Here is a 24,589-nt window from a genome sequence, read left to right on the forward strand (position 1 = left end):
GTTTTGCTCACTACTAAGCCTCGTGCCATGTATTATTCAATGCATTCGGCAAGCTGAGCTCAGGGATGGTTGGCGCGTGTGTTACCCAAACCACAGAGCGCCCGGCGACGGAGACGCTAAGCCTGCTAAATTAGCCAGTTGAAAATTTCAGGTCATTTATTGAGGGTTTATCTCTAGGTCAAAGCTGAATGGATACATCAGCAGACTCACTGACCTTAATACTTATCTCAGAGTGTGCTATATTGGTGCTAGTGGACTCACATGAACAGAACACATGAACAGACCACGTTCGGTCACATTCCCTGCTTTTAATTACTGAAGTTGAATCTAAATGTGTGTGGATATAATGAGGTATAATCCTGGCAAAGCTTACAGATAAGAACGAACAACTGTGACAATGACACGAAGGTGAAATGGACATACCGGTTCTTCTCCATCTCGTTGTGTGTAGACCTGCAGAGATAAAAAAAACAGAGAGGAAGATATTAGGAATTGCTTTATCATTTCATTTATATTTACATTCATGCATCTGGCAGATGCTTTTATCCAAAGCAACCTTGTTTGTTTTATCAGTTCATGCGAATCGAATTCATGATGTTGGTGGTATTAATACAGCACTGTGTTGTTTGAACTTGTTACACACAAACCCTACCTGACAAAAGTCTTGTCGCATATCCAAGTTTTAGGAACAACAAATATTAACTTGACATCTAGTTGATCAATTGGTATCAGAAGTGGCTTATATGAAAGGCACAGGCCTCTAGAATATGATCATGCCTTGAACTTTATTTAATTAGGACAGTAAGGTCTAACTTTGTCTAGACAACAGTCTTGTCACTTAACGATAACAACAGTCTTGTCACTTATAGGATAAAAAGTCATGGTGCAGTGGAAAAAAAATTACTATTGTGTATGACTCCCATGAGGACTTGGAGGACTGCATCCATACATCTCTGCAATGACTCAAATAATTCTTTAATAAAGTCATCTGGAATGGCAAAGAGTGTTCTTGCAGGACTCCCAGAGTTCACCATGACTCTTTGGATTTATCTTCAATGCCTCCATTTTATCCCCAGACATTCTCAATAATGTTCATGTCTGGTGACTGGGCGGGCCAATCCTGAAGCACCTTGACCTTCTTTGCTTTCAGGAACTTTAATGTGGAGGCTGAAGTATGTGAATTTGCGCTATTCTGCTGAAGAATTTGCCCTCTCCTGTGGTTTGTAATGTAATGGGCAGCATAAATGTATTAATACCTCAGACTGTTAATGTTGCCATCCACTCTGCAGATCTCTCGCACACCCCCATAGTGAATATAACCCCAAACCATGATTTTTCATTCATTAAACTTGACCCATTTCTGTGACATTCTTGGGTCCATGCAGGTCTTTTGCAGTATCTTTTGCAGTTCAACAGATGATTCATCTGAAAAATCTACTTTCTGCCACTTTTTCAAATGATCAACTAGAAGTCAAGTTTTTATTTGTTGCTCTTACAACTGGGATTTATCAGGTAGTATACTTTATTATATTTGGCGCTAGTTTATTAGGAAGTGGCGATTTTGTGCTTTATGGATGAAAACATCAGTGCTTTATTCTCAAATGTTTTGTGTGAGATTCCAATTTCGCTAAAAAGTTCCATTCTCATGGAAATGTCTGGATACTTAGCTAGTGTAGGAATTACAGTTAATATATATATATATATATATATATATATATATATATATATATATATATATATATATATATATATATATTACAACATTTTATTAATTAGCATTTTTACAATGTATCTTAAGTACAAGAAACATGACGCTGCAGCATGAAAAAAGGTATTTTTCACTTTAAAATAAGAGTTTTTGACTCGACCAACTACAAAAACAGTTTCTATTTCTGCACTGCCGTAGCTGAACAACACTATAAACTACTATGACAAGGATCACCTCAGGTACTGATTATGTGCTTTATTTACAGTTAAATGTTTTATTTGACACAAACACAGACAAGAATAATATCTAAAATCTTTTTTTTCATAATAATTTTTTCGGGGTTTCACATTTATTTTTGATAGGACAGTAGAGATTATTGACAGGAAAGCATGGGGAGCAGAGAGAGGGGAAGGATCGACATAGGACCGCGAGGCGGAATCGAACCCGGGTCGCCATGAACACCTGAGTGCGTGTGTCGACGCACTAACCACTACACCACTGGCGCCGACCTTTTTAAAGAAGAATGTTCTGTTGTAGATAAACAGGCTCACGAGATTCATCTGGTGACTAAAATGTTTTCAATAATCCATAAAAAATTCTATCCATCATCCATTCATGCACACAAAACAATATTTCTGTTGGATTTTTAACCTTGTCCTAACCACACACAAAATAACACTGCAGCATGATAAAAAGTATTTTTCTATTTTAAAAGAAGAGTTTTTGACTCAACCAGCCGCAGAAACGGTTTCTATTTCTGCAATGTTGCAGCTGAACAACAGCATAAACTAGTATGACAAGGATCACCTCAGGTACTAATTATGTGTTATATTTACTGATAAATGCTTTATATGACAATTACACAGACAAGAATGATATTCAAAATCAGTTTGATTTTCACCAATTCATCTGGTGACTCTAAAATGTGTTCAATAATCCATAAAAAAAAAAAAAAAAAAAAAAAATCGATCCATCCATTCATACCTACAAAACAATATTTCTGTTGGATTTTTTCAACCGTATCCCAACTACACACACTGGACGATTTGGCCTAAAATCGAAATCACAACTAACTGAACATTTTAATTTGATTACGAATAATGAACAATTATTTCATTTAATGGTTTTGCCCTCATAGTTTACTGAGAAGTTTTGTATAGTAAATAGGCTCAAATATTACAAGCGAGAGATTTTTGAATTTAGGATGCATTATTTGATTTTTAATAATTGAAGTAAACACAAATGATATACTATCTATTCTTATATATTGAACATCTACGCTAAATAACTGAAATTAAAACACAATGTCTAAACGTGCCTCTCTGTGCTCCCCACCATTGTCACCGCTACCAAACCGACCAATCACAAAGCTTGCGCTACATGTTGTGACATATAAGTAAATATTTTTGAGATGTTTTGTACACACCCCCTTGGCAGAAGTATAATATCATAATAATATAATAAGTATAAATCACACTATAACAAGTGTAATTTAGTTTTAACAGAGCAGGGTAAAGTGACTCCACACAGTAGGGAAAGTAATTTAAAAAAATGACCTGGAAAAAATAGATTGATTATAGGTTTTGATTTGAATATCTATTTTGATTACTTTTCGATTAATCGCCCAGCCCTACCCTGCAGCATGATAAAAGGTTTTTGTTCCCCCTTTTAAAAGAAGTTTTGACTAAACCAGCCACAGAAACAGTTTCTATTTCTGCATAGCCTTATCTGAACAACAGCATAAACTACTATAACAATGAACACCTCAGGTACTGATTATGTGCTTTATTTACCGTTAAATGCTTTATTTGACATAAACACAAACAAGAATAATATCTGAAATCAGTTTGTAAAGAAGAAAAGAGTTTCTATTCTAGATAAACAGGCTCACGAGATTTATCTGTTCAATAGTCCATTTAAAAAATCTATCCATCCATTCATGCCTACAAAACAATATTTCTGTTGGATTGTTTCAACCGTGTCCTGACTACACATAAAATGAAGCCGTAGCCTGATAAAAAAGTTATTTGTTCGCCATTTTAAAAGAAGTTTTTGACTCAACCAGCCGCAGAAACGGTTTCTATTTCTGCATAGCCGCGAATGAACAACAGCATAAATTACTATAACCATGAACACCTCAGGTACTGATTATGTGCCTTTATTTACCATTAAATGTTTCTTTTGACAATTACACAAACAAGAATAACATCTGAAATCAGTTTTTAAAGAAGTATGTTTTTTTAAATTTGTTCAATAATCCATAAAAAAAGTCTATTCATGCCTAGCATACAATACTTCTGTACATTTGTTCAACTATTTCCACCAGAGGTGTCAAAACATGCTCCTAAAAGGGCAACTTCTTGGTAAATGAGAGGATCTTTATTATCATTGGAAAAAGTGTAATGGTTAACTTGGATCACATGAGGCACCACAGCCTATCATATAACAAATTCTGCTGGTCTCCTTCCCAGGATAAGTCACAGTGTTAATGTTAGCTGTCATGCTTTTTTGGCTAAAGGTTGCAGGCTTGACTTCCAGTGGCTTTTCTCCAATTAACTTGACATCTCTGGATTAACTGGTTCAGGTGTGTTTTTCTGCTCTATGCAGGACAGCGGCCCTCCAGGAACTAACGTAGCCACGCCTGGTTTAGAGTCTTTTGATGTAGACCGCATAGCAACAACCCAAAACACCCTACCCTAGCAACCATTCAATAACACCTTGACAACAACCACCCCACAGCAACACAGCATTTATTACACAGTCCTAAAAAGAGGAAATTGAAGAACACACTCAGAACTTCGTGGAAATGGCAAAGAAATATATTCTCATTTTGAGAAATATCTTAACACACTGAAAAAAATGGTTTCTGCACAATTGTTGCAAACTATTGATATAGGCTAAAGTTAAACAGACAAATTGTTGTGTTATTAAAATGTTTATATCCAGCCCAAATAAATCCTTTACAACAACTTACCTTAAACAATTTGAGTAAACGCAACGGATTATTTTTGCATAATGTTTTTCAGAGTATTATATACACACACATGTGTGCCCACTACATATTACACGCTGTAATTGAAAAATGTATATAATAAATGTCATGACAACACATGCTTTATGTTAATTGCAACATATTAATCCAAGTTACTTATGTTTAAGTTACACAATCTGTTTTACGTCAGTTTAATGCAATTTAAATTCCTTAAGTTTATTTGATTCAACAACAAGATTTAAGGCAGTCATTTTTACACTGTATATTTTTTTATTTAAATATACATTTTTCCTCAATATTCGTTCATTTTCTTTTTGGCTTAGTCCCTTTATTAAGCAGGGGTTGCCACAACGGATTGAATCGCCAACTTATCCAGCATATGTTTTATGCAGCGGATGCCCTTCCAGCTGCAACTCATCATGGGGAAACACCCATAGAGTCTCATTCACACACATACACTATGGGCAATTTATTTTATTAAATTCACCTATAGTTCTTGTCTTTGGACTGTGGGGGAAACCTGTGCACCTGGAGGAAACCCATGCCAACACGGTGAGAACATGCAAACTCCACACAGAAATACCAAATGACACAGCCGAGGCTTGAACCTGCGACCTTCTTGCTGTGAAGTGATCGAGCTACCCACTGCCCCACCGTGACACCCTTATCCTCAATATATAATGAGTAAACTTAGGCAAAAGATGAGATGAGATGTGCCGTTTTAGCGTCTGTATCAAATTAAATTTACTAAAGTGATATTAATTAACAAGACAGTGGTTTGAAGGATAATGGTGAAGTTTAACGATTCAATTAATTTAGGGATGTTTTGTGCTGCACTGTGATTCTTAGAGGTGCTTTATGTAAGTTTTTGACTCTTCTAAAGCATGAAAATACTATAATATGTTTGAAGATATTTAGGAAACATGCTAAGTGAACATTCTTGTTTATCTAAAAAACAATGCTGAAGTCTGATATTCTGCTTTAAAAATGAGCGCTCCGTGCTGGAACGGCTGTACTTGATTTGGGTATTTTAACCCACCCAATGCCAGTTTAGCCAATTATATTTCAGCACCCCGGGTTGCCTTTGTGGAAAACAGCATATTTCATTCATTAAGTCAGAGAGGCTCTCAAAGCATGCACTTGTGTCTAAAACACGACCTCTGGTGGACAGTAGCAGACTCCGAAATAAGACGCAGATTCAGAGTTCCACATGAGGTTATTAATTGGCAAATAACAGAAATATTTGTTTTGATTAGGTGAGCAGGTTACATTATAACCGTGTGTCCTAATAACATGCTACGTGATGAGATTTGCAGTGATAAGCAATTTGGCTGTTTTCACCAGACAAAACGCGTCAGAAATTTAAATACAGCCATTCAGAAGCACAAAATATGCACTCACTCACGAAATGGTAAGGTTTATAATCTAATTAATACATATTAACCCTCTTTAGCATTATTAAATGTTCATGCTGAATCACTGATATGTGTTGGTGGTTAGTCAGTTCTAAACAGAGATGTATAGTAACGAAGTAGAACTACTTCACTACTGTACTTAAGTACTAAAAGGCAGTATCTGTACTTTACTGGAGTATTATTTTTTTCTCCTACTTCCACTTTTACTTAAGTACATATTTTCCATGAATTTAATACTTTTACTCCGATAGATTTTTTATGTGCTGCATCGTTACTCGTTACTAGGGGTGTCAAAATGATCGATATCAGTTCAATAATAGGTCATAACCGGTGATTACGTGATGACGTCATTTATCTCCTATGCGCGATGTCGCAATACTATGGCGGAGGACGGAGGCGCGAGTGAAGGCGGCACACGAGCCGCTAATTTACTATTAGGGAGAAATGTTGTAAAACTTCACCTCTGCCTCTCTCTTTCTCACTTTGGACATTTGACCCGCTGGCCTGTTTGTAAGGTAACTTTCCCTCTTTTCTTGGCTGTTAAAGCTGTCGATCCATCCAGACACGAGCGTGTCTGATGTTCAAGTTTTCTCCACTTTGTCTATTACCTGTGATAACCGCGTATTCTTCCCGCCATGGGTGAACAGCGCTTAATTTCTAAAGCCCTTTCTGTTGAGCAGATGAAGATAATAACCAATCATCATAAGACCTCGCCTGTCAGCGCTCAAAAAGCAGGCGGTATGATATTGACATGAGTTTATTAGCTGTAAATGCTCATGCTGTCTTCTGTGCATGAGTTTTGTTTGATACATTCAGAAAGAGTGCTTTCTTTAAGCAGGTCAAATTATGAGTAGGGTTCATATATCTGACTGCTGTATTAAAGAACAAAATTGTATTAAAAATAACCCTATAACTGTCACACCAAGACAAAAGCAATAGATTTTTTTTATTGCATTTCTTAACTCATAATGTCGCTATTTAACACAGTCAATGCATTTTTTTCTCAACACATCCCATAATTTCTAAAATATCAGCCTCTACCAACTGGTTAAGAAGTTGGTTTATGGTAAAAGTACCAGAATTAATAAATATACTACAGAACATATGAAGTGCCAGACCAATTGAATTAAAAACATAATCAAAATTTAAAAAATTTATACTAAACCATAGCCATAAGCCATAAAGTATTTTAGATTTTCTTTTAACACAGTACTATACACGCTTTCCTGTTTTTCTTTTCTTTTTTTTTTTTACAATAAAATCAAAATCAAGTGAATTAGTGCAACAGGATTTAGTTTGCTTGTTTAGTTTAGTTTCACGACTGCTTCCAGAAGACAAAACTCCTGTTTATTGTGGTATTAACCAATTAAACTTCAAAACTACCAAAGTGTGAGTGTGTGTGAGTGAATAATGCATGTACGAGAGAAACAGTGTGATTGTACCTGTGTGTGCGTCTGTGTGTGTGTGTGTGAGAGAGAGAGAGTGTATGAGAGTGTAAAAGAGTGTATTTTCGTGTTTGTGTGTGTGTGTGCCCATGTATATGTACACTCTCAGAAAAAAAGGTACAAAATTGTACCTTTTAGGGTACAAATGGCCCGTCACTGGGGTGGTACCCTTAAGGGTACAAATTTGTACCTCTATTTAAAGGTACAAAATTGTACCTTCTACATTTGTACCCTTTAAGGGACAATTTTGTACCCCCACCGAAGGTACAAAAATTTACCTTTTTATATTATATAGCATTTTCAGGGTACTGACCCAGGCATTTTGATCCTTTGGTGACTGCATGCACAAATAAATAAATAAAATATTTTGGTTAGCAGATGTCCATTTTTATTTATTAATGTAGAAATATTTCATTACAACTCACAACTGAATGTGTTAAGAAATAAAATTACACAGTAAATATAAAGCAGACATGTAAAACAGTAAAAAGAACAATTTAGAAAACAAATAAAAATTGTTCACTCACTGTACAGTATATAATCTACCCTTAATACAAAGACCACAAGAATACTGTTTAAGATTTATAAACACATTACACAGGCTACATCAAGTACTGCACTTTATAAAGTCCAAAGTATTTGTCTTTAGTCAGAATACTCAGTCATAATAAATAATTTGTCATCAACATTTTCTCTGAATTTCAGAATGAAGGCAATGTTTCTCTATAAATTGCTTCAACAGTGCAGAAAACCAAATACATCAGTAGCCTCTTCCTCAACACCAGTAGATTACTCCTCATCATCCTCAAGTGGAGTTGTAATTTGTTGTAACACAATATGTGTTTATGCTTTAGGTAAACATGACATGTAAAGCACTCATATCTGGAAAATGTTCTTTGATAGTCATTAGGACCACAAGTTATTTAAAAATCTGCTTTATGCATGAATGAGAGCAGTGTGCTGGATTAACTTGATTGTGATTATCCCAAGAGCATGTAGAGAAACAAAAAACAAGGTTGATCACTTTGGTAACTGGAGTAGATCGAGGCTTGTCACCGTCCACCGTTCATTCAAAACATTCCACTGCAGAAACATCAAGGTGATCTTCTAATAAGATGGATATGTCAAAAATGTATATTCGTCCACATCATTAGCCCGGCCAATCGCAATCCCATCAACTCTGAAGACTGCCGTGACTCGTCTTGTTAACACAGTTGTCCAGTCGGTGGTGTCCTCCTGTACTTGAACTGTTGGATGTGGTGAAGATGATTCACTGTAAATGACAAAGCAATAATTACATTAATATCAGTCACTCTATCACTGATGAAGAGAAAATCAACATGCATAGAAAGTAAAATAATTAATATTCACCGATTTTAAAAAAAAAGTATCACAGATTAAAAGACTAATATAAATTTCATTCATTCATTCAATTTCTTTTTGGCTTAGTCCCTTTATTAATCTGGGGTCGCCACAGTGGAATGAACCACCAACTTATCCAGCATATGTTTTATGCAGCAGATGCCCTTCCAGCTGCAACCCAGTATTACGAAACATCCAGACACACTTATTCACACACACACATTTATACACTACAGACAAATAAGCTTACCAAATTCAGCTATAGCGCATGTCTTTGGACTTGTGGGGAAACCGGAGCACTTGGAGGAAACCTTCACGAACACTGGAAGAATATGCAAACTCCTCACACAAATGCCAACTGACCCAGCCGAGGCTCGAACCAGCGACCTTCTTGCTGTAAGGTGACAGCACTACCCACTGCGTCATCCTAATATAAAGAATATCAAGAATTATAAAATGCATTTATCACAGCATATACTGAACAGAAAACAACATACGCACCGGAGCACAACGAAATGTTGAAGTGTCTCGCTTAACAAGGCTGGCAACATGAGAAGTGCTGCTGTAAAATCAATTCCTGGAACATAAGATGTGGCATACAAACAAATATGAATGAATCCATCCAAAGCTAGAATTTAATAATATTAATCAAGTGGAGAAAGTTTAGAAAGAGTACCTTCGAGTCAGGTCCATAGCCTTCTTCAGTTGATCTCTCATCTTTCGATGAAAACCTAGAAAATAATTTTAAACACGTGGGTGTACATTTATTGTTGTTTGTAAGCAAAAACCTACAAATTTAAAATAGTATGTAAGCCATTAAAACCATGGTATAGATAATGAGACATACTTACATCTTGTAACTGAGCCATGCTTTCATATGACATGCCTTCATTGGTCTAATGCTGTTAGCCTGCATTATGTTGTTTAATCTTGTCCTGAAATACAATTGGAAACTTCATAAACTTCAGGAAAGCAATAAGATAAAGCAATAACTATTTATTTATAGTATTTTATTTATATATAAGTATAACGTTAAACGATAGTAAAGCAGCAACAATTCTGGACATGAGAGTTTGTGGACACTCCTCAACATTAATGTAACTTAGACACTGAAACAAAGATATGTACAAGCATACACACGCCACGTTTGTAACTAGCCACGTTTACATAATCAGTCGCTTTGCCGGTGACAAAATTGTGATTTTTCTTCACAAAATGGCGGTGTATATAACCGTCTAAAATTACATTTCCGCGGTCAACCGAGGCTAGAAAATGGCCTCAAAATATAAAACATTATCGATAATTACAAATTCCAGTATTAATAACAAAAGGTTTTATATCAAGGTATATGAAGACTTCAGTCGCGCCCGCTCCGGGCCACACCGCACATTACTCACGGCCCGATTCCGGTGCACGGTTACGGCAGCGTCGGCTCGCTTCTGCCGCCGCATCTGGCCCGAGTAACGATACAGCAGACGGACTCGGGCAGGCGAGAATCTAGCCGCAACTGGCCCGAGTGTATTTTGCTATCTGGGTTGCGATTATATTCCGCCGTGGCAACACTTATTAATAAAGCAGTAACGTAACGTAACATATAAGGCGCGAATACGTAACGTAGGCGATAAAGGGAACTTTTACACCGAGAAAACTAACAGCATATAGTACTTACCTTCTATAACGTTATGTCCCTCGGTGACTTCGATATCACGTTGTATTAACTTCTTTAATAAGCTGCAGACATCTTAGCAAACTCCATCCTGCAGGCCAACGTACACCAGCCAGCCCGGAGCACAAAGCGGGGGAAAGCCGAGACCAGAGAGTCAGACAAAATCAACAGAACACGGCTTCACATGTAAAAATGAGACTGAAAATATATCTTTAATACATTCTTACCTGAAAAGTGTGGACTCCAAAATAGACTTTTCTTTGAAAAGCGTGCGAAGTTCTGTGTAAACAGCCAGCATACTCGACCGACCGCTTCAGTAACAAACACTACTATAACGTCTCAACAAGCCAAATTCTTAAAGAGACAGCAACATCACCACCTGTATGAAGATGCTGTCCCTCTGCATGGTTCTTATTCTACATCCCATATATACTATAGGGACTTAAACAGTAAGCAAAGACCAGTATTTACGTTTTTAATGATTAAAATTACATTTAATTATAAATTAAATTATTAACATTTTTGAGAAAAAATGTAATTTAAATACATGAAAAAAAATAATTATTAAAATTTTTAATTCAATCAATTTATTTATTTATTATATTTTTAAATTATGTATTTTAGTATTAATGTTTAGTATTAATACATTTAAATTAGTGTTATGTAGTGTCTTGATCTTATCATGAGCTGAGGGTACAATTTTGTTCCTATAGGGAAACAAAATATATAATTGTACCTTTAAAGGTGCCAAATTGGTCCTTTACGGTACAATTTTGTATCCAAATGTGCTATAAAAGGTACAAAAATGTACCTTTCAAACCTAAATCTGGACATTTGTACCTTTATAGCCCGTTTGGGTACAAAATTGTACCCTAAGGACCAATATGGGACCTTTAAAGGTACAATTTTATATTTTGTTCCCTCTAGGAACAAAATTGTACCCTCATTGTACCTTTTTTTCTGAGAGTGTATAACAACATCGGTATTACACAGATGTTAGGAGGAGATGGTGAATTATGTGGATATTATGTATAAAATTCAATCACACTAAATATTTTTTTATTTTCAGAAAGTAAAACTACACATAATTTCCTGTAAGGGTTGGGTTTAGAGATTGGATTTGGGGTTAGAGCATTCAAAAGTATAGTTTGTAGAGTATAAAAACAATTGTAACCTATGTAATGTCCCCACAATTCACAAAAATGTGTGTGTGTGTGTGTGTGTGTGTGTGTGTGTGTGTGTGTGCGTGTGTGTGTGAGAGAGAGATAGAGAGAGAACTGTGTGTGAGAGTGTATGAATGTGTGAGAGTGTACATTTAGGTGTGTGTGTGTATGTGTGTGTAAAAGAGAGAGAGAGAGAGAGAGAGAGAGAGAGAGTATGAATGAACATGCTGAATTATCTCATCAGTGAAGTGATTTTCTGGTAAAAGAGCCCGACGATGTGAGTTCTTGTACCATAGAAATTATTTACAGAGAAAAACAGTATCATAAGCCATGTTTCTTTTCATTCTGCTTAATCAAGTGCCCCAAAGATATTTAAAATAAACAAAACAATATGATGTCTTTTGACTGCCTTCTTTAATAACTACATTACACAATACTTGTACTTTTACTTTCAGTACTTGAGTAGTAAATTTTGAAATAAACTACTTGCAATACTTAAGTACTAAAAATGTTGAATACTTTAGTACTTCCACTTAAGTATGGTGATTAAAGAGCACTTCTACTTCTACTCAAGTCACTTTTTGATAGAGCACTTGTACTTTTACTTAAGTACGGGTCTCTAGTACTTTATACATCTCTGGTTCTAAAGTTCAATTTCAAAAGGTTTATTTTATTTTCATGATCTGAGGTGAACTATCTGCTGCTGCTTTCAGTAGTATGGCAATAATGTCATGTGAAATGGCATTCAAACTCACATTATTAGGATTTAACAGTTAATGAAGCACATGAGGTGTACCTGAGGTGATCATTGTCAGTTTTCTGTGGTTCAGCTACAAGAAATAGAAGCTGTTTCTAATATATCAATTCGAGGTGTTGGTTAGAACAATAAACTCCTTTAATTATAAAGAATATTCCTCCAATTGCGTGCCGTTGCTTTTATTTAGAACATAATTTAAATCAGCCTTTAGGCTCGATAGTCAGACACAGGTTTTTTGGTCCTCAATCTGGCAACCATGCTCTTGTGTTTGTTTTGATTCAGGAATGCAATACCTAGTTCAACCACTGGGTGTCAAACTTGCATACTGCACCTTTAAACAACTATAAAGATAATGTCATCAAATGATGCCTGACAAAAAAACTGTTATTTAATTATAATTACACAGAAAGTTGTAAAAATGTAAATGTCACAATCGAATGTATCAAAAAAAAAAAAAAAATCAACATTTAAAACGGTCTTATTTTTATATTGCTTAAATGCTTGAAAACAAACCTTGTCCACTATATAATGGGATTTATGACAATATATGAACAAACAAACGCTCAAGGGATCATGAAATGTAGGCATCTCTGCCATCAAAATCCATTTATTAACAAAATAATAGCTCTAACATCACCCCGTTATTCTGAAAGGGATAGTTCCCCCAAAATAGAGATAAACATGGTTTCTGCTACATTCATTCTTTCATGGCGGGCCGCCAAAATTCATCCCGCCACGGCTACATTACAGCTTCTCATTCAAAACATTATATTTTTTAATAGCGGGTGATAATTTCACCAAAACTTATTAAAAGGTAAGTGAATTATAACAGCGCAAACTTTTCTGTAACCGTAGTAGTGCTATGCGTCATTTGTTTAACCCTTTAAGGTGACGTGCTGACTGACTGACAGGTGCGTGATGCGTGAGGCCAGCAAACAGGACGTATAGCCGTTTTACTTTTTTTTAGGACGCATTAAAGCTGCTCTTTAGGACTATTAGAGACATTCATAAATATCCCTAGCAAATCTATTAAATGCTGGAGACATACTCGTTACATAATCACACTAAATAGCACTTCAGCAGCGTTTATTTGAGAGCGCACAAGAAGATCTGCGTGCTCTTGAAGCGACTTATATTTGAGGGGGCATGCAAGAAGTTTTGTGCACAAGCAGAGGAAATCGGCGCGCAAACAAAGAGATTCACATGCTTGTAGTTTCCTAAAGGAAACACTGGATATACATACCATATTTATTCAACCTCAAGTGGTTTCAAACCATGATGAGTTTCTTTCTTCTGCTTTACACAATTGAAGATATTGTGAAGAAAGGTGTAAGCCTTTTACCGTTGTCATCCATAGTAGGAAAAACAAATATAGAAGTTAATGGTTACGTTTCCAACATTCTTCAAAATATCTTCTTTTGTGTTTAACAGAAGAAAGAAACTCATAATGAAACAATGAGCACATGATGACCGAATATTCATTTTTGGATGAACTACCACGGCACACAGAGAGTGTCCTGTGCTCAATGCTGATTTGAATGTTCAGTACAAAGGTGAACCGGTGCATGTGTGTGTGTGTGTGTGTGTGTGTGTGTGTGTGGTGTAAAACCTCTACAGAAACAAACTCCACTACGGCAGGGGGATTTTAAGGGCCCCTGAGCTTGTTTAGTGGACGCAGGAGTTGCCAAAATGCTAATTGCTGATTGCAAATGTACTCGGTCCTCTCTGTGTGCACGTCTCGCTACGTTCGCAAAATACATAGAGGCCCTTGGCCCCGCTTAGCAACAGTAACTAGAAACACAAGCCTGAGACACAAGACGGTGGTGGGGGGTTGAGTCCTGCAAACACAACATGTGAAGAATGAAGGCTCGCTTCAGAGAGGACATTTCGGCATCAACAGACAAGTGAAAGAGAAGCAAAGCAGAGAACGGCAAGGAAAAGATGAGAGGGAGAACAAGATCTCAATAGAAAAAGAGTCTGATGTCCAATGCTTTTGCTGCATTCAAGCCATGTTGACAAAATTATGCTTTATTATAAGATTAATGAACACCTCAAAGTCATATCTATGTATCATTCAGTTGTTGCTAGATCCTATACGGTTGCGGACGGAAGTTAACAAGAACTATCTATATTATTTATTAAATTTCCCATTAATTTTATTTTATTAACATCTACCCCAAAGCTAAAACCAACCGAAACCGTAATGTAAAAACAGCAGTTGTACATTATTATTTATGTTATTTACCCGATAAACTGTATTTTAAACGCCTATTCCTACCCCAACTCTAAACCCAACCGCCAGAGTACTGTAAACATATTAATTATTGTTATACAGCGTCCCAAAAATGAAGCTATATTGATGTGCATGAGCAGTTGTATCCTATCTAGACTTTACCTGATCATTTGGGACTTTGTTAGATATCAATTTATTTGATACCACATTTTTGCTGAATTGGGTATCAATCAAAACCAAACAATACTATATAGCGCATGTACTGTTCTGTGATACTGTTTAGCCCCATTCATACTGATTAACACAATATGTTTAAATAGCTACTATCGAGCAGTCATTCTAACTGCTGAAACTTCTTTTAAACTCAGTCTGCTATAGTATTTATTTATTTATTTTATCATAAGTTGTTTTTCTTTAAAATAATGTAATATAGTCCGTAATTAGTAGTCTGTATTTAATCAAAGACTCTAGAATACACAAGACATGTCACACGTATTGTTTTGAATGGGGAAAAGTGTAACGGTCAATATAGTGAATAAAGCCCATTCTACTAGTACAGGAGCCAATCATCGATCGCTATATGGTGAATAAATCCCGCCTTCTAGTACAGGAGCCAATCATTCATCCCTATATGGTGAATAAATCCTGCCTTCTAGTACAGGAGCCAATCATCGATCGCTATATGGTGAATAAATCCCGCCTACTAGTACAGGAGCCAATCATTCATCCCTATATGGTGAATAAATCCTGCCTTCTAGTACAGGAGCCAATCATCAATCATTATAGGCTGGCGATACACCGGGGGAGGGGCTCGGACCAGACGTAATTTCTGCACATTTTGTGTGATCTGAATGTTTAGAAATAAAACTTAGGTACAGTTGTTTAATTTTATTGGTGATTCCTAATATAAAATTTAATGGTAAGCTTGGCAAGCAGTTTTGGAGAATTTGATGCTTCCCCATTCAGACAGAATGCCAGAGCATACAGCCCGAGAAGTGTTTCAAAGATGGCTGCTAGTTGAAATGACTTGCCTTAAAAGGACTTTAATTTAATACACAATATATATTGCAAGTTGAGTGTGTATACCTCAGATTTTTAGAGGTATAGATATTCTATACCAGGGGTGTCCAAACGTTTCCTTATGAAGAGCCAAAAACCAAACTTGATTGAGGCTAGTGGGCTAAATGTAAATTTAATCGGCATGGTTATTTCTAAATTTATTTAATAAAATTTAAAGATTGAAACTAGAAAACATTGCTTTATATAAACTAACACAGTATTATTTTTAGCTGTTTATTTATTTTACACGTTTTAATGAACTTACTAGAGTAAAATAAAATATATTCTCATTTATAACAGAATGGAGTTACACTAGTTTTTGCCTTGATTTGCTCACTGACGTCTTCTGCATAGTCCTCTGTCCGTCGAGTAACAGTAATTACATTTTAAAAATCTGATTCATGTACAATATTTAATTAAAACATTTCATTTCAATTTTAACATTTACATTTTTTGTAGCTTAGCAATAAAACACACCAACCCTCTTCATCATTCTTACCCTCTTCTAAGATAAGATGGTGGGCCAAATCAAAGGTTACAACGGACCAACTTTGGTCCACGGGCCCTACTTTGGGTATCTCTGCTCTATAATATAGAAAAAATAAATAAATAAAAAAGTATAGGCCGATATTCAAAATGTTTGATTTTGACAATTTAGGTTGTTTGCATCAAATGTGGATGAAAACATAAGTGGTAGATTATTGCAACCAAACCAAACTATCCATAAATTTCATACAGGTCCAAAAACAATGATCAAGTTTCACCAGTTAAGCTTTTCTTACACATCTAATGCACATATCTTGCTTTTTACTTAGCTGTTTTCTCGCTAAATAGAATGTTGTTGTTTACAAGGCAAATAAACAAACCAAAACACTACAATTCAATTCTACTTTGCCTTGGTAAAATGTTTTAAATGTTTCTAAAATCAGTCTCTTATACTCCCCAAAAGCTAGATTTTTTGCTAAAAAATACAACCAAGGATTCAGCTAAAAATCCTCTTAAAAAATCCTGTCATTTTATGAAATATGACTACAATATAAAATTTATAATGGCTTACTGTAGTATTACATGTCATTTTTTGCAGTAATAGTACAGCTGAATTTTCAGCAGCCATTACTTCAGTGCAATTTAATCCTTCAGAAATAAATCTAATTAAAACCATCTGATTTGATTCTGACATTATTTGAAACAGAAATCTGAATGGGTAATTTACTGAGATCAGTCGCACCATGTGACTGCTATATCACCCGACAGCTGCATAATCATTTTAGCATTGTGTTTAGGCATTTTATAATGAGGTCATCACATGCAGTCATCTTAAAATTACAGCAATTATGAGATAGCATGCACAAGCTTTATAAAGTACATATGAAATATTACAATAAAGATTGCATGGGAAAACCTTAACTTGTCTGATCAAATAAGTAGGATGGACTGTATAAAGGTAACGTTAGAAGTAAACACAACAACTCTAAATGCTATTAATCAAACGAAAAGATTACATAAGCTCTATAGCATTGGTCAGAACATAGTAAACCGCAACATTTGCAAACTCCAAAAGAGAGCTTGAAGGGATTGTGCCATCTCATTATTCATCCATCTATCCATCCATCCATCTAGCTGACCTAATGACCCTCACTCTAAAAATACACCCAAGGTTGAGGCAGAAGATATCTTCTCACCCCAGTGTCTCACAATCATTTTAACCCTTTAAATTAGCTTGTTTAGGACACTTAAATCTTCTTTTCAGAGACATTGTGTACTATTTGTTTGGGTAGGTACCATATCTCATTTAGCTAGAAAGGATAGGAGGATAAGATAGATGTACAGCCTGTTCTCTTTGTGCCACAATTTAATTATTACAAGATTACAATTTAAAATGAAATATTTTTTAGGAAATACAGTGTTTCACCTGCTGAACATTTAAAGAGAGAGTATATAATGGTGCAACATCTCGAGTTATTGTCATTAACTAAAATTAAAGCTAATAAAAACAATTATATGACTTAAATATATATTTAAAATAAATACTCAAATGTTGCTTAGGCAAGGCAACTTACTGACAAAATTAAAACTAAAATCTAAAAATGTATATTTGCTATTATTTTATTCAACCTCAGGCCATCTATACACTTTTATGTGAACATTTAAGCACCCTTATTTACAACTGGCTCGTTGAGATAAAACTAATAATAATAAAATCAATACAAACAAATGTATGCTCTTGCATTTTATCCATAACAAAACACCCAAAAAGGGTCCCAGCTAAAATCCTCTTTAATGTTCTACTTAAGGAAAAAAAACAAACAAACAAACAATCTATTCAATCTTGGGTTATCAGATTCTTTATTTTGATTTTAATCTTATTTAACAGAAAATGTTTGTTTTTGAGAGAACTATACACCGTTAATGATTTTTGTAAATGACACAGTATTTAACTGTATCATTAACTGAATTTGACTGTACAACAGTTATGCGGTATCTTACTGTATTTTAAAGTTGCATTGTGAAATTTACCAAATATTGTACAGTAAAGATATACAGTACTGTAATGCAAAGCGGGGAAAATGGTGCTGTAAATGTAATGTAAACAGTATTTTTGCTGTAATTAATTTTCAGTAAGTTACTGTAGATTTTTCAGGAAATTGAAAACAATGTAGCTTAAAAGCATCAATTGGAAATAATTTACATCTAAAACTGGAATAAAACTTAAATCAAAAACACGACACAAAATAATTTAACTAAAAAAATAAAAGTAAATTCAAAATATGAATTAAACCAATATGCTTAATATAAATACTTTCTCTACGGTCTAAAATAGCCTTTTCTGAATGCTGTGAGTCGTCTTGCTCGAAATGAAAAGTTCATAAACAATGCTAACATTAACTAACATCAAGCCTGTGCACATAGATCAGCTGATCTGCTTGGCTTGCGTCTCGCTCGGGAGGTGGATTGAAGAGGGGTGGGGGTCGACTGAAACCAGTGACATAACAGCCCATACCAATGTGTAATGCAGACTCCCCTTGTTGCTACTGTACTTGCCAGACCACCTGTCCCAACACATTAAAAGCCAAGCAGTTTCCAAAGCATATCTCGTCTTATTATTACCTACATACAGCATACACATCCAGTTCACTCTGTAAGTCACAACACGGTGCTTCTCATAAACTAAAATACCTGTTAAAATGAATAAACAATGTAATATGACTCCACTACATGGCATAAATTCACGTCACAATACTATAGCAGCTAAGGCTGGGTAATATTGCAATGAATGATCACGATATCATGTTTCATATCATTCGGTATCGATAATTATTAAATATTTTTTAACAATCCATTTAGGAATATTAGATTTTCTGTGTTAATCTAACCACTTTATTTTAATTTACCAACATTACTAAGGCAAATCTTTTTAACAGTCAAAAAAATTAAAACAAAATATCTGATCTCTTTATAATAAAATAAACATAAGTGTTAAAGAAACTCTTAAACTTGATAAATAAAAATATTACAAAATGTGTGCAATGGTAAAGTGTAAATATTGAACAATCAAAGCAAAGATGTCAATAGTAACGATACAGTAAACCTCAAACTCTGTAAACAAAACTAATTATAATAATCAAATCTGAGTTTTAGTAAAGAAACCAACCATCATTATTCAAATACTGTACATACTGCAACATTAGAAATTATGAAGTTGAATGACTTAATTACTCCCTATGCTAAAAAGGGAGCTTTCAAATGGGGAGCTTGTGGCTGGGATGCAAAAGAAAAGAAACCAAAAAGCCACTCTGGCGACATCCTTACATCCTTCTTTTATTTACAATCTCTTCACTGCTGCTAGCCACAGCACTCATTTTCGTGTGTGTTGTTACTCTGACCTTAAATGACAAGCGCAAGTGTATGGTTTCCTTCACCACTGTGCTTTGCACTCGCAGTCCCCTGGCATCTCTTGTAACTAGGCATCAATCAACCGTTTTCTCAGAGGATGACAAACAAACAAATCATTGCTGCAGCTCTGATACAAGTTTATGGAGAAAAGTAAAAAGCACTGTGCAGTGTTTGGATGCACTGTGTTTGTCTGAGTTAATTAGTCTACCGTTTTCACTGAAATGTGTATATTCCATACAAAGTGTGAAGCATATTGGTTAGTTCTACTTGCATGAATCAAGGTGCGCTCACAGCATTCGGAAAAGTTCAGATGTTTTTCAACTAGGTGTACATGGAGTGCATCAAGTGTGTGCCGTTTCCACAGCATGTAACATTGTCAAGTCCGGAGCCTCCATTTTAAATGACAAACTAACACCCTAAGCTTATTGGCATTGCTTCCAAGGCGCAAACTCACATAAAAAAAATAAATAAAAATAAAATAAAATAAAAACTATAGCTTTTTAATCGAAACTTTATACTGAGCTTTTTTTTTAATAGTTATTGACAACACTGTCCAGCCAATAAATACAGATACCGAAATTCTAAAGTTTTGCAACCTTAAAGGGCTCCACAGAATGTTGAAATAAAAATAAAATTAATTTGTTTATTTGCCGGAATAAATGTGTGAGCATTTTAGTGACTTTTTCCACATGCAACATTAACTATTGTAGAACCATTAATGACAATGCTACCATTAACAAACTAGTGGCATCGTCAGTATTTTAGAGCCATAATGCTGATTTATACTTCTGCATCAAGCACATGCGTATGGGCCAGCGAAGCCTTCGTGGGGTCGCATAGCCCTCGCCGTGGCTTACACTAATGAGCAACTCTCAAAAAATAGAAATTACAAGTTATAACGACGCAAAGCACAAGCTCTGTGATTAGTCAGCTTGGTAGCGATGACGAGTGTGGGCGGGGCTGTGAGCCACACAAACCTGTTGGAGCGAGTATTTACAAGAGTCGAGCTCCAATTGGAAACTTTTGTTTTATGTTTACCTTATGATTAAAGTTGTTGCACGTCTGCCAGTTCCCACCTCTGAATGAGCGTGTTTGAGCTACTTGGTTTTACTGTATTGTGATTTTTGCTCCACAATATATTCTTTTCCAATGTCTGGATAAAAAGCACATTATATTTTACATTGAGAAAGTTTTATAATATTTTGGCACAGTAAACATGTCAGGCTAAAATAATTTAAATAAATCAATGACCTCTGCCATCTTTATTTGTTTCAAAAACACTGATTTGTTTACAATTTAAAACTGCGTCTTTGGATAAATTTTCTGCTGCAGATACTGTTGTATCAAAACAAAACAAAACATAAAAAACTACAACTCGCATACACCGTAGGAACGATAATGCAGAAAATTTTGGCTGTTTTAAGACCTTGACTTTTTTCAAACAGCGGTACACCTTGAAAACTGTTATCGTCCCATGCCTAGCCATGGGTCATGCCGATCTTTCGAAGCAGAACCACACTACCGGTAAACCATGCAACCCTACTCCAATGGACATATTTAAAAGGATAGTTCACACTAAAACGAACATTTACTGACCCTCAAATGGTTCCCAAACCTTTATGAGTTTGGTTCAAGTGGGAGATCCACCTGACCTACATATAATAAAAGCCTTTACACAACACACTCCGGTGCAAATGGCATTCCTGAGACGCTTTTCAGAAGATCCATCATCAAATGAGCTTTTGTTAAACACTAAAGAAGATATTTTGAAGAAAGCTGAAAACCTGTAATTATTGACTTCTATTGCGTGAAAAACATATACTACAGAAGTCAGTGATTTCCAGCGTTCTTCAAAATATCTTTTATGTTCAAATGAAGAAAGAAACTTAAACCTGTTTAAAACAAATATATTGCGAGTAAATGATGACAGAATTTTCTTTTTGGGTGAACTACCCCTTAAAATGAACATGACAAAAACCCACGGTTGATGCTACATGCATTAGCCCACATTCTGTAATAAGTGATGTAGGAGGAGCCCTGTCAAATGTAAATATACACACATGTATAAAATGGGGGTATTGGAGCCGCACCGTTTGCCTGAATCAAGAAAAAGAGAAGAGGGGGAAGGGGAGAGGAAGGCACCAGCCCACCAATCTCACACATACACAGATCAGGGACACACACTGTCACCCTTCCCCCATGATCCATCAGGAAAACACAACCACGGAAAGCTGTAGGCTGGTTCGAGAGGGAGATCCACTAGTTACAGGAGATCCACCTGACCTAGATATAATAAAAGCCTTTGCACAACACACTCCAGTGCAAATGGCATTCCTGAGACGCTTTTCAGAAGATCCATCATCAAATGAGCTCAAGCAACTAAATCACTTTCTATCCTCCAAGCTGGTGTGAATGAGCGAGAGAGCCATCTAATGAGTCAGGAGTGCAGTCGGAGAGATGTGAGGAGTTTATTCAGTGCGGAAACACCAGGCGCATTCTAGAGCGAAAGGGTTTCATGCATGATGCATTAACACCAGTGCTGGTGTAGTGAATGTAGGTTACTTGCATATTCTGAGCCTGTGCACATGATTTTTGATGCTGACTCTTTATGTATTTGGTGCACCAAAACTTCTTGCAAAACTAGTTTTTTTTTAAAGGTGTGCTCTAGTTCATGATCAAGATACGGTATTTAACAGTAGGCCATATTTTACATTTGTGGTAGTCTTTAATACAATCGCCTTACATTTAGACAATACAAATTGTGGACCCATATTTTGTATAAACTGAGGTATACACCTGGAACAAAACTACAGCTTGGATATTAATGGATTAGTTAAAATTAAATTCTTTTACTAATCAATAATCTTCATTTCATTTCAATGCCCCGAGAGCCATCGGTGAGCAGTAGCGTCGCTACAAGTAGTTATGCTACTAGCTTAACTACATTTCTCAGTAGTGTGGTGGTAGCGTGGCTACTTTCTAAATCAAATAGCTTTTAAGCTAATTTTTTAAGTCAAGTAGCGGCCACAAAAGCTACATTTACCCATCGCAGATCGTTAAGTGACGGCACCGACATTCACAGACCTTTGAGGCCGGTGTCTAGCAGATGAAAGTAAATCCATATGATGGTGAGAACGATGATTTCTTCTTCTTCTTCTTCCTGTTTTACGGTGGTCGACAACAAACTTTTTTGGTTCGTTACTCAGTTTGTCATGAGGGCATGAATGAAATGTTGCTGAATGAAAGTGAAAGTGCCGAACTGCAGTTAAAGCTAAAAAATTAAAAATGAAACACCCAAAATGACATGAAACTTCAGAGGAAATCTGGATATCGTGGTGACGCAATGATGTTCATCGATCTATGTGCTATGCAGGGCTTGATGTTAATACCCGCCAACCCACCAAACGCAGGTAGATTTCAGCTGTGGCGGGTTAGACAGACACTTCCACTAGCCACTTTAGCTGGTTGAAAAACAATTTTTAAAATGTGGTTTTCTTAAAAGCGGGGTTCGACCATACGGATGACACAATATGCATCCAAATGTGATATTAGAATAGAGAAACAGCACGACTAATAAAACTAATTGTGCTCACGCGACCAAAACAAAGCAGATGAATAATGAATGATCACTTGCGCTAACAGCTGATGTGATGCGCGTGATTGTTTAAAACACGCATGCGCTCCTATTTTCTTGCGTGAAGCAACTGTGCCTCGAAGGCAACTGTGATCAGTTCTCTTTCAAATAGACTAGACAAAAAGTTATGCACCAACAGTCTTGCTCCTTTCAAGAGCTCCAGATTTGTGTTTTTGTTAGCAGCACCGGTTACTTTCGCTTTGAACAGATTATTAATTGGCCTTAACCTTGTGGGTGTGATTATCCTTTCATCATCAAACACAGTTTGTTTTTCACCTGCTTTCTTTTGCTTGCTGTTATTTTTGTTAATATGGTTTAATTATCTTTTTTTGTTTTTGTTTTTACAATAACACTGCTTTATTTTGAGATTAGCTCGCCATTAATGTGTAGTTAACTGGTGATCTGAGAGATCTTTAGCCAGGACAGATTACTGTGCATATTTTTGATACATGACAATAATTATTTTTTAAAAGTCAATTGTTTTTGTTAGCTTTTTTTAAAGAAATGTTTTGTTAAATAAAAGGTATAGTATACAGCTATATTTAGCCCATGCTGGCCTCACTAACACCTTTTCCGGCAGCAACCTAGCTTTCCCATGTGGTCTCCCATCCAGGTACTGACCAGACTGAGCCCTGCTTAGCTTCAGTGGGCGATCATGTGAGAGTGGCAGAGAGCTAGATGCCGGCTGTTATTGTTTGTTTTCTTACTAGAAACTACAGTGACCAATGTGTTGATCGCATTTATTTAGACCATGCTGTACCCGGAGTTTTGGAAAATCTTTACCATGGCCGGAGTTTTCAGAACGTTTCAGTTTCAGTCACCTGACATTGCATTTTTATGTAGTCGAACAGCGAAACCGGAAAAAAAACGAGGTTTTGAAAAAATTGTGTGGACAGGGCCTTAATTTGTGTTCTGAAGATGAACAAAGGTCTCCAGCGATTGGAACGACATGTGAATAATTTGTTAGTTTTGAGGTGAACCAATCCTTTAATGGTTACAGAAAATTGGTTTACAACCCCCAATGAGGAACTTGAAATACTTTACCAACCCTACCAATGATAAGTAAAAACAAAAGCATCCAACTGATTATAAATTCACACATATTTACAGTTCAAATGATTGGGGTTAGTAAGAATTATTTTTAAGTTATTTTTTTATCTAAAATTGTTACAGGAAAATCAAGAACTCATTTTCATGACTGTCATATAAAATATGGACATTGTTTTACAACTATCAACTCTTGATTCCACAGGCTGATTTT

At 35.8% G+C, this 24,589-nt stretch overlaps 1 protein-coding gene and 1 long non-coding RNA gene across 2 annotated transcripts in view; both read right to left on the bottom strand.

Moving 5' to 3' along the window:
• mxd1 (MAX dimerization protein 1) overlaps window positions 1–24,589 on the bottom strand; it is a 61,300-nt gene that overhangs the window by 29,668 nt on the left and 7,043 nt on the right. Inside the window, exon 3 of the mRNA XM_087253293.1 lies at window positions 424–453. Within this exon, the coding sequence (XP_087109419.1) occupies window positions 424–453 (30 nt within the window). The remainder of the gene's footprint in view (window positions 1–423; window positions 454–24,589) is intronic.
• Window positions 7,368–10,894, bottom strand: LOC137495562 (uncharacterized). Its single transcript, XR_015491001.1, has 8 exons — window positions 10,816–10,894; window positions 10,592–10,679; window positions 9,774–9,857; window positions 9,599–9,653; window positions 9,424–9,499; window positions 9,173–9,349; window positions 7,777–8,833; window positions 7,368–7,691 (listed from the first exon to the last, which is right to left on the bottom strand). It is a non-coding gene; the product is annotated as an uncharacterized LOC137495562 (long non-coding RNA).

The sequence above is a fragment of the Danio rerio genome, chromosome 5 (genome assembly GCF_052040795.2).
Source record: "Danio rerio strain M-AB ecotype USA chromosome 5, GRCz13ab, whole genome shotgun sequence".
Lineage (NCBI taxonomy): Eukaryota > Metazoa > Chordata > Actinopteri > Cypriniformes > Danionidae > Danio > Danio rerio.